The sequence below is a fragment of the Lipotes vexillifer genome, unplaced genomic scaffold (assembly GCF_000442215.2).
Source record: "Lipotes vexillifer unplaced genomic scaffold, Lipotes_vexillifer_v1.1 scaffold728, whole genome shotgun sequence".
In the NCBI taxonomy this organism is placed as follows: domain Eukaryota; kingdom Metazoa; phylum Chordata; class Mammalia; order Artiodactyla; family Lipotidae; genus Lipotes; species Lipotes vexillifer.
This window is the reverse complement of record NW_006783590.1, coordinates 405,515-417,099: the sequence shown is the minus strand read 5'-3', so window position 1 is coordinate 417,099 and position 11,585 is coordinate 405,515. Positions and strand designations below refer to the sequence as shown.

Below are 11,585 nucleotides of genomic sequence, written 5' to 3'. Positions count from 1 at the left end.
AAAGAGTAGACATGGGGCTCTGTCTTAATTCTTTTGCAGGGATTGTGCAGTAAATTAAACCTGTTTTAAGTAGACCTGGGTTCTAGTCTGCTAGCTGGTAGTGCTACCTTGGCTATATCATTTTCCCCCTCTGAGCCGGTCTGCTCATCCCTAGAGAGGGAATCCATCATTCGAGTTGTGTTGTGAACGCCTCCACATGCCACTGGGGCTCAGACAGAGGAGGAGCCAGGGTCTGCCCTTGAGGAGCTCGTGTCCCAGCCAGGAGACAGCTGGGTAAAGAGACAAACTACAATACAGCCGGGCAGGCTCCATGGCAGCGGTGAGGATAAATGCCTTCGCAGCGGAGGGCTGGCAGTTGGAGCAGCTGACTGCCTCAGGGGCCAGAACAGAGGCGGTGGCTTCTGAGCTGGGCCTCAGAGGATGAACAGGGATTTGCCAAGAAAAGACGGGAAGGGCAGGGACCACCGCTCGTGCAGAATCTCAGAGGCAGGACCCGCTCCTCATGTCTGGGGTGCTGAGATGGGCAGGCAGAATTGTTTGTGTGTGACTTGGGGGAGCAGGTAGGGGTGCAGGGTGGTGAGGCTGAAGAGGATGGTGGTGGTGGTTGTTCATGGGAGGTGCTGTGCCACAAGGGATTAAGAGCTTGGGTTCTAGAGTACCATAGATCAGATTGTACCTCCTGGCTTATAAGCTGGGTGACCTGGGGCAAGCTACTTAACCTCTCTGAGACTTCAGTTTCCAAATCAGTAAAATGGGGATGAGAAGAGTACCTACCTGAGGAAGAGAACGCTAACTGCCTGCACAATGTCCATTTCTCCTTATTCCTTGTAAGAGAACACTAGTTGTATTTGGAGTGGTAATAGGCTACATTTCCCTGCTTTCCATGCATATAGATGTGGTCTTGTAACTAACTTCTGGCCAATGAAATGTGAAAAACACTGTTGGATGAGATTTCCGGGGCTCCTTAAAAGAGAGACGTCCTCTCTTCCTCTTGCTCTGTTTGGAATATGGGCTAGATGGCTGGAGCTCCAGCAGCTATCTTGGACCACAAGTCGACTTTGAGGGTGGACACCACATGACAAGGATGGCAACACAGAAAGAACCAGCATCCCTGGTGACTATGGGGCTCCCATACCAGCTCTGCGCTCTCTGCCTCTGAACTTCTTTTATGTGAGAGGGAAAGAAAACACTGAATGCAATTCCTAAGCTCATGGGGAAATCGTGAGAATTCTGTGCAGTGACCCAGGCAAACAGCTTATCATGGCCCATCCTAACTGGGAGCTATCATAATTATCCTTACCTTCCCTGCTGCACCAACCTGCCTGCTGCTCCCATCCCCAGGGGTGATATCCACAGGATCCTTTATCCCCCAGAACCCTACTGCTCCCTCTTGCCACATCCCCTCCTCCCACTGGGTCTAGACATAGGACTCGAAGCTCAGGCTCTCCCCAGCCCACCCAACTTCTCAGCCCATCACAGGGCGTTCAAACCAACTACTTATGCCTCTGACACCTGAGGCTTTCTCTCTTCATCTGTAAAGATGTAGGAACTAATAATTCCCACCCGGAATTGAGCCCCAGTTGCTGTACTCCTGCCAACGAGACTCCCAGTGTCACAGGAATTAGGAGCCGGGGTTCTGGAGGAATAGAGACCTAGTCTGGATCCTGGTTCTGCCATTTGCTGCTTCTGTGACCAGGGACAAGCTACTTAGCCTTTCTGTGCCTCAGTTTCCTCATCTGTCGAGTGGGTGTGATAATGGTACCTACCTGTGGAGAGAATGCAAGTTGTGCATCCCATATCCACTTCCTCCTTGGGAACAAGATACTAATTTGGGGGAGAAATATGTTGACTCTCAATGACCCAGGAGGAAGGTAAAGTGGGTGGCAGCCCACTTTACAGATGAGGAAACGGGGGAACAAAGAGGAACGACATAGGTCACCCAGCAAGTTATTTGTTGAGCTGGGACTTGAACCCAAATCTCATGCCCTCGAGGCCTCTCCTTCCATCCTCCCAGCCGCCCCCGTCCCCGCCACCCACCTCCAGGTACTTGATGGGGATCTTGTGCTTGGTGGCATGCGACTGGGCCAGGGGCTTCAGCTCCGCGTCATGATGCCCCTTCTTCTTGAGGATGGCCCCCAGGGCGGTGAGCACGGTGTTGCCATGCTTCTTCAGGTCCTCTGAGGCCTTCATCTCAGCCTCTGTCTTCAGGTGCTTGAACTTGTCAAATTTCTCCAGGGTCTCGGGATGACCCTTAAAGAGCCTGTGGGCACATGGAGGGCTGGAGTCAGATGCAGGGGTCTGGAGGTGGCCAGACCTGAGTTCAAGCCCACGCTCTCCCAGTTCCCAGCTATGTGACCTTGGGTAACTCACTCCACCTCTCTGCGCCTCAGTCTCATCCAAGGAATGGAGATAACAAGTCCCTCCCTATAGAAGCGTGAGGATTAAATGAGATAGTACATGCTGAGGGCTGCACAAGAAGTGTATAAATGCTTTGCTATTATTAAATATTTTTATCATCATCTTCATTGTTACAGTGAAAGGCAGGAAAGAAAGACATCTCTGCGTTGCACCCGGCTTCACCCCCATTTCCTCTAAGCTGCTGGGAGCATAGATGACTAAATGGCGTCACAGTGGAGCAGGGAAAAGGAGGAGCACTGGGGCCAAAGGACCTCGATTTGCTGAGCACCCACTGTGCGCCAGGCCCGTGCTAGACTCTGCACCTGTGCTTCCCTTTAGGGACATATTATTCCCACTTTACAGATAAGAGAACAGAGGCTAAGAAGTGTGAAGTCCTAGCTCAATATCACATGGCCAGGGTGCAGAAGAGCCAGACTGAAATCACGTCTGAGTGACTCAAAAAGTAGCCCATGCAGGGGACCATCTCTGCAGCTTCCTGCCTGGGGATCGCCCTTTGGCTTCTTAAATACTTCTGGCTTCAGGAGACTCACTACTACCTGTGAGAGCCGTTCCAGTCTGAGCTCAGAAACCTCAGAAAGCTCTTGCTTATTTTTCTCTGACTCCTTGCACCTCCCTGGCCCCTCACAGTACCGATGGTAAGGGTCCCTGGTGGGAGCCACCGCTAAAGACCAGGTCCCCGCTCCTGCCAGGGTCCCAGTGAGCTGGCCACAGTGATCTGAGCAGCCACCTGTCGCCTTGGACCTCAGTCTTTCCTGTTGCGGAAAGGTGGAGATTAGTTAAAGGGAGTCATACCTGCCACCTGGGCGGGAGTGATTTTCCCCACTTCACTCGTGGGCAAACGGAAGACCACAGAGGTAGGTGACTTGCCCAGGGTCACGTGTCTGGTCAGTGGCAGAGCCCAGACACAAACCCGCATGAATGGTTCCGTAACTCACGCTCTCTCCCTTGTGTCGCACCCTGAAACCTCTGCAGGAGTGGCCCTGTCTGCCCTGACTCCCCCTTCTCCTGTCTAATGGCTTCAGTTCTTTTAAAGGTTCCTCTTTTGTAGCTTCCTGGCTTTGCGACACGCTTAAACCTAACTGTGAACACACTCCATTGTGCACAAGTGTCTCATGGCACACACCCATACTCACAGGTACGTGCACACACAAGCACATGCATGCACGACGTAGCACTCCCTTTCCCAGGGGGCGTATCCCTCCCGCTTCCCCAGAACACCCAGGGCTGTCCACAGCCATGCCCAATGTCACCACCTCATCTGGGGCCCCGGCCAAACCTTGTACATCACTGACAGCTCATCCCTGGCACCTTTCATGCAAGGGTCCCTGGGCTCCCGGCTATTATTATCTGGTGACAATGATCCTTGAACTCCTGCCTGACAGATGCAAAGACCCAGAACCCACAGGCGAAGAAGGCCTGAGGTCAGGACACTGGAGGAAGACTGTCTGGGGCAGAAGAGGACCAAGGACCTGGGACCCAAGGTGGCCAGGGACCTCAAACGTTTTGGGAGTTCCCTGGATGTCTGGGAGAAAGACTTCGGCACTGCGAATTATGGAAGCTGAGCTCTGGCCCCAGCTCTGCCTCCGATGTGCTGTGTGACCTTGAAGAAGTCACTCGGTTTCTCTGGGTCTTGGCGTAACTATCTGTAAACGAAAAGGGTTGGTCTAGTTGGTTTCTCAGCCTCCAAGTTCTAAGGCTTGACCTCCACCTCACCCTCCACTCTCAGCACCTGCCAGTCAGAGAGAGAGCCGGGTTTGCTTTAAACAGGGCAGAAAAATTGGGCTCAGGAGCGCCCAACAGATCATCCTGGCACCACACAGCCGCTCCCTCCCTTGGCCCCAAGTCCTGCAGCTGGGAGCCCCCAGGGCAGCCACAGGAGGCCATACCTGGATGTTTGTGACAGCAATTGCCCGGAAGATGAGCAGATGGAAGGCCCTCGCCCTGTAGACATGGGTGGAGGGCTTTTCTCCAGTGTTTCAGAAGTGCTCACTTGCCTTGTGTTTTCATCCTCAATCCTATCATCAACCTGCCTAGTTTATCACAGGTCTGCTGGCAAGTCAGAGGGAAAGGAGGCCATTTCCCAGCTGTTTTCTGAGCTGAGGCCCAATCAGACACCCACACGGAAGACCTAGGACTCTCCCAGGCCTGCACAAATCCTTCTCTGCTCTAGAACCCAAGAACCAGATGAGGATGGGAATTCATCTCCAGTGTGTCAAGACTGTGGGACAATGTAGCATAGGGGTGGAGAGCAGGCACACTGATCCAAGTTGCCTGGATTTGAATTCCAGCTGCGGGACTTTGGGCGAGTTACTTAACCTCTTTGTTAAATGTAGTGATCATAATAATATCTACCTCATAAGGTTGTTGTGAGGCTTAAATGAGTAAATATATGTGAAACACTTAACACAGGGCCTAGCAATCACTGTGTACTATACATATATATATATATATAAATATTTGCTGTCCTCTTTACCATCTCTAGCACCATTATCACCATCACCATCATTTCCTCCATCATCATCACCATCGTTAGGACTGGGAATTTTTGGTCCTGTCTGTAGCTGCCATTGGTTGGCTGGGACTCTTGGGCTGTGTCTCCCCCCAGCGACATGAGACGTATTGGCCACCAGCAGTGGCTTTCAAACTTCCCATGGCCTCAAAATCCTTTGTTCAAATGCAAAAATAAGTAAAGCAGAAAAGATTTGGGGAACAGAAGGAAAGGCAGTGGCCTGAAGCCCTCTCAGCAGCCTCCACCCTCCCGAAGCCCCCCTTTCCTGGAGCCAGACTCTCCAACTGACCTTCCAGCTATTATGTTCTAGAACGTAATGGCCACATACTTGCAGTGAAGCCCTCAGTGTTTTATTAACAGACTCAGCTAAACAGAATTTGCCCTCTTTTATAATCAGAGGAGTGGGAGAAATGACCTTTTCTAGATGAGTAAGAAAGCCCAGGTTCAGCATCTGGAACAGAACAAAAAGGTTAGCCCTTAAAGGGGCACTTTCAGCCCTAGGAGTTAGCAGCCCCTTCTCCTTGTCTCCATATCCCAAACACTAAGAGGGCAGAACCACTTGGCGTGGTTTCTGCATGTCCTACAGCCTAAGACGTGACAGGCTGTTGGGCTCTCTGGGGCCTGCCAGGGGCCAGCAGTCTCCAGCATCATGTCTCGTCCCTGGCACCTGGCCCCAAGCAGTTCTCTCTGATCCACCCTGGGAAAGGAGGAGATGTTTCCCCATGACTCAATACCCCAAGCCTCCTTCAAGACATCCAAGTCACTGACTTAGGGCTGGCAGCCCCCAGATCACCTGCGAAAGACTCCTGCTCGGCAAACTGGTCTCCCACCCCAGCTACCCGGCCTCCTCTCCAAAAGTAAGGTAGGACCATGGACTCACAGAATGCCAGGGCATGAGAGCAGGCAGGGATCTCAGTGACAATGGCAGGCAATCCCTCCTCTCAGCAAATAGGGAAATGGGACCCAGAGAGGACTAGCGACTTGTCCAAGGTCACACAGCAAATGGATGGCTGAGGAGTTGACGTCAACTTTGGGGGAGACTTTTGTCCAATCAGGCAGGACCTGTTGCAGCCCAAGCAGCCAACCGACAGAGACACAAGAGGAGAAAGACATAAAGGAACACCCCAAGATGCCAGTTAGATTCAACAGAGAACTTGACTGTCCTCTCTCAAGTGTTTCTGGCATGGACCATTAAGGGCTCGAACTCCAGATAACAGGGCTTATAGTACTGGGCATTCTCCCCAGATTTGGGAGCTGGAGATGGGTGAAACCTGAGGGAGGCTGAAAGGGCATCTAAGTGGGAGAGGATAACCTACTCTGGCTCATAAAGAAGGAGAAATTCATCTGTAAATTAAAGTGTGAAAGACAATCCGTTCACTGGTGGTAACTGGGGCCCACCTTCTCTCACATGCAGAAATATTGATGTACATACATCCCATGAGGCTTTTGACCTGTGCTGCCCAGAGCATGAGAAAGGACCAGGAGGAGGGAAGAGCCCATCACCATTTGGGGAGGAAGGAAACTGGGACATGAGATTCTATTTACAAGCCACAAGCCATTTTCTACTTAAAAGACTCAGAAGTTTGTGGGGGGTTTTGTTTGTTTATTCAGGAAGCCCTTGCTACAGAAGGCAAGATGTGCTTGGAGACTATTCTGAGCCCTCAAATTGAAGACATACTCAGCATCAAAAGTCACTAATGGCTCTCTGTCTTCTGTTTACTAATTATAATTCTTTAAAGGGCCCAAGTCTAAGCTTCATCTATAATAGTTATTAACATCTTCTGGGACTCACTCTATGCCAGGAATTATGCTGGGCCCCCTACAGGCATCATCTTGTTTAATTCTTATTTCCACTCTATAACGTATATATTAGGATTTCCACCCATTTTATTTATTTATTTATTTTTGCGGTACGCGGGCCTCTCACTGTTGTGGCCTCTCCCGTTGCGGAGCACAGGCTCCGGACGCGCAGGCTCAGCGGCCATGGCTCACGGGCCCAGCCGCTCCGCGGCATGTGGGATCTTCCCAGACCGGGGCACGAACCCGTGTCCCCTGCATCGGCAGGTGGACTCTCAACCACTGTGCCACCAGGGAAGCCCCCACCCATTTTATAGGAGAAGAAATTGAGGCTCAGAGAAGTTGTGTACCTTCTTGCAGGTCACACAGCTGCTCGGTGGCAGAGCCAGCTCTAGAACTACATACCTCATGTTGAAAACCATGTCTTAGCCTTGACAGTTTATAGACTTTAATGGACTTGTGACTCTGGGGTCATCCTTCCCTTCTCAGGTCCTTTTTGTCCTCATCCGCTAGGTGAGGTGAGACAGATCTCTCAGATTTTTCTTGTTAATTCTGTCTATAATTCTAGGATACCACTTAGTGGGCTCTAGCCATCCAGGATTTGATTGTCAAGCTCCTTCCAGCTGCTGGCATAGGTGTGAGATAGATCCCCTTTCCTTTCCTGACTCCAATCTCTGACACATAAAAGCAAAGGAGAACCAAATAAGAGTTTTAACAAAGTCAACTAACGCAGCCAGCTGGTCAACCCCGGGCAACCGGTCCACCTTGCAGGCAAACATTCTTGATCTTTGGGAAGGAAGTCGGTGATAGGGGCAATGGGGTTTCTTCCTTTTACCTGATGAGGACGTCCTGCCCATGGCCTGCGAGATCAGCTTCCACCTTCCCCCAGATGTTCAGCACCAACTGCCATTCTCCGTCGCTGAGCCCCATGGCACAGTCTGAAGAAGAGAAAAAGAGCAAGGGTAGGCTGACCGGGTATCCTGGCTCCGACCGCTGGGGCTGCCTGGCCCTAAAGGGTTTTTATACCTTCCCGGATGCTTGACAGAGATCACTTGACACCTCGCTCACTCTCCCCCGCTCCTTTCACCGCCCCCCCCCCCCCGCCCTTTCATGCAGGGGTCTAATCTTTTCATTTCTCTAGCCCTCACATGGAAGCTATTTTGAGGTAGGTGCCATTGGGGGGGGGTAGGACAACTCAGGCCTCAGGTTGTAGGGGGGAGGAGCTGTGTGTGTGGAAAGAGGGGGGAGGAGGTTGGGTCACTCTCTGGACTCTCGGAGGCCAACAGAAAGGGCATGACCAAGGCTGATGCCAATGGCCTGAAACCCAACTCCCCCTGCTGTCAGCCGTACCAAGAGGACCTGTCATGTTTATTAGCCAGGGCAGCCGTCACCCTGGCTGGCCCCGGGACTGTCCTGGCCCTTAGCAGTCGCTTTGTCCACCTTCTGCCCACTTTTCCAGAATGCCCTCACCCATCAGGGCGGTGGGAAGGGGCTAGATGGTTTCCTGCTTATAGCTGGGTGGACCCAGGCAGATCCACAACCTCTTGGAGTCTGCATTTTCCCACTCCACCCAGAAAACTCCTGGCTTCATGGTCTTGCTCACATATTTCTCTCTGAAAAGTTTCTCTGGGGCTTCCCTGGTGGCGCAGTGGTTGAGAGTCCGCCTGCCGATGCAGGGGACACGGGTTCGTGCCCCGGTCCGGGAAGATCCCACATGCCGCGGAGCGGCTGGGCCCGTGAGCCATGGCCGCTGAGCCTGCGCGTCCGGAGCCTGTGCTCCGCAACGGGAGAGGCCACAACAGTGAGAGGCCCGCATACTGCAAAATTTACTGCTTGCCCTTTCCGTTGATTTGTATGTGCTCCTGTTGTACTGCTTACCTCGTTGCATCATACTTCTTTGTTTCCATGCTGGCCCCTCCATTAGTATCAAAGCAGCCAATACTCACAGAGACTTTGCTGGGTGCCAGTGCCAGGCCCTATTCCAAGCACTTTACATTCGGCAACTCGTTTAGGCCCCCAACAGCCCTAAATGATAAATATGGACATTACCACCATCTCATGGAGGGAAGTTAGGGAAATCTGCCATGGTCGCACAGCTAGTTGTTGGAAGAGTTGGGATTTGAACCCAGGAGTTCAGGCCCCCAAATCCATGCTCCTGAACACCCTACTTTGATTTTCACATGGTCAGGGGCTTTGTTTTATTCATCTGTGTATTTCTTGGACCTTGCACAGCACTGTGTACCAAATTTGAACTGAATAAATGTTCATTGAATAAAAAGATGGCTGGCCTTGCAAGGAAGGCAAGTGGAGGACGATCGGCCTTTATTTTATATCCATCCATCATCCATCCATCCACCCATCGTCCATTCGTCCACCCACCCATCATCCATTCGTCCACCCACCCATCATCCATCACTCATCCATCCACCTACCCAACCATCATCTGTCCATCCATCCATCCATCCATCCATCCATGATCATTCCTCCATCCATCCAACACACAGTTATAGACTACCTACTGTGTGTCAGAAACTGTGCTACATGCTGAGGACACAAAACCAGATAAAACACATCCTGATGTTCAAGAAACTCAGTCTCCTAGGGGAGATAAGTAAGAGGAGCAAAATTACAGTACAGTTTATTTAGTGCTATGATCAAGGTTTACACAGAACGTTACAGCTTACAAAGTGCCTCCTTGGGCAGGATTATATCTAATCTTCCCAATGACCCTGCGAGGTAGCGAGCATCACCCCATTTTACAGCTGTGGACCACGAGGCTCAGAAAGGATAGGCAGGTGTCCTGGCCATCCTGGGTCTGTACTGGACATGTCAGTTATGGCTGCCCCACGTATGCAGCCCTTTCTAAAGATAACTGCCCTGCCTCAGCGCCCGCAGCCATGTCCGCTCTCCAAGCCTGTTGCTAGGCACAGCGGATTGGACCAGGACTGGGACCTAACCCGAGGCAGCCAATGGCAGGGCTCTGCCAAACAGCCAATGTCGATTAGCTACAGCAGTCAGATCCCTGGCGAGAATTGGCTAGGTGGTAGGAAATGCAGGGTCAAAGAGGGTTTCGTGGCCAACACTGGGTTGGACCCCAAACTTGGGTAAGACCCCTGTGCAGCCTTGGGTCTCCATTCTGACGGCTGAAAAGCTCACTCCAGTTGCAGTTTGAGGATTACCATCAGCTGCCACCTCCTGTGTGACCCCTTGTGTATCCTTGAGTGTGACCAATTTATTTATTGAGTCAGCTGATTCCTAACAACCAAAAGGGCCAGAGGCACACAGGCCCCTTCCTGACAACGTGCCAGACTGAGGCCGCGTGTTAGCCCAGGACACTGAGCTGCTGAGGCCCCAGAAGCCGTGAAGCCTTCACAGTGGCCGGGTCAGCAGCAAGTTGAGTAGCTAAGATGCCATAGGGGTTTTCTGGGGGGCTAGTATTCGTTCATTTGTTCATTCACCAGCCTGGTATGGAGGGCCGACTCTGTGCCAGGCCCAGGATCAAAGGAAAAGGCAACTCTGAGACATACTGCCGAGGGCTCAGCTCCTACTTCTGGCCCCTTGCTGGAGGGTGAGCCCAGCAGCGTGGGAGGGGAGGGCAGAAGGAAGAGAGGCAGCGCATTGCCCCTGGCCTGGGCCGGCCACTTGGAGCCCATCGGTGACACCCCTAAGAGAATCAGCATAGCTACCTTCTGATTTATATCCTCAGCCCTGGCAGCACCGTTTTCAAACACCCTCTGGCCGGTGCTCTCTCGAGAACCTCGGAGCATCCCCGAGGGGCTGGCAGGGCAGGTCCATCCTTATCCCACCTGGCTATACAGAAACGAAGGCTTGGAGAGGTTATGCACCCACCCGAGGCTGGTGAACGGCAGAGCTGGAATCCACAGCCCTCGTCCCGTCTCCGGCCTCCCGAGTTGTCTGGAAACTGCCTGAGTACTTAAAATCTCATCAACTCTTTACCAGCTCTAAAGTGTTTAATATGAAACTGTCACCTCCTTGGCAGGCGCCCCCATTAACTGGCAAGTTCATGGAAACCTGTGGCTTTGAAGTTGATGAACCTTTTCAAGTTTTACCTTTTAAGTTAATAGGAAGGAACCAACATTTGTTTGTACTTACACGTCTCTACAACAGAACTGGTGGTACCTAGGAGTTTGCTATGGCTACCTGCAGTCGCCAGCTTTGTTTGGGGGCTATAATTATCCCTGTGACAGCCTTCAAACAGCCGGGCCAGGGAAACTGGAAAGTCACAGGATAGGAAAGCCAGGCTGGCTCTGGGTACAAAACTTTCTGCAGCCTTACACGCTCCTGTCATGTACACGTGCACAGGCGTGCACACACACAGGTGGGTTAGTCTGACACCCAGTGGGGCAGGACTGGATCGCACCAAGTGAGACCTGCCCCCTCCTCTTTTTCCCTTTCATATCACAGAATCCTATGAATGGGAAAATCTGAGCCTTGTAGACTCATCCTCAAGTCTTCAAATTCTGGACACTTGAGATTCCAGAGTTACAATTTCAGAGGCCCGAAGTCTTCAACTCTCACCACTCTGAACACTTAGATTCTAGGTTCCAGAGTCAGAAAGCTAGAGAAAGAGAAATCTAGAATGATAGGGCCACGGGATCTTGGAGCTAACAGAGGTCTTCAATAGTGTCCTGTCCAAGTTCCCACTAAATGCAGGAATTCTCCCTACAGACCATCATCTAGCATCTGCTTGAATACTCCTAAGAGCAGTGAGCTCACTACCTAAAGCTTTAAAGAGGCTTTTTCTTCTTCTTTTTTTTTTTTTTGTGGTACACGGGCCTCTCACTGTTGTGGCCTCTCCCATTGCGGAGCACAGGCTCCGGCCGCGCAGGCTCAGCGGCCA

At 51.8% G+C, this 11,585-nt stretch overlaps 1 protein-coding gene across 1 annotated transcript in view; it reads right to left on the bottom strand.

The window, feature by feature from the left end:
• The window catches only part of MB (myoglobin), a 9,997-nt gene extending 2,280 nt beyond the window's left edge, over positions 1-7,717 (bottom strand). Inside the window, exons 1-2 of the mRNA XM_007456255.1 lie at positions 7,560-7,717; positions 2,038-2,260 (exon numbers count right to left, since the gene is read on the bottom strand). Of these exons, the coding sequence (XP_007456317.1) occupies positions 2,038-2,260; positions 7,560-7,654 (318 nt within the window). The 5' untranslated portion in view covers positions 7,655-7,717. The remainder of the gene's footprint in view (positions 1-2,037; positions 2,261-7,559) is intronic.
• Between the last annotated feature and the right edge of the window lie 3,868 nt (positions 7,718-11,585).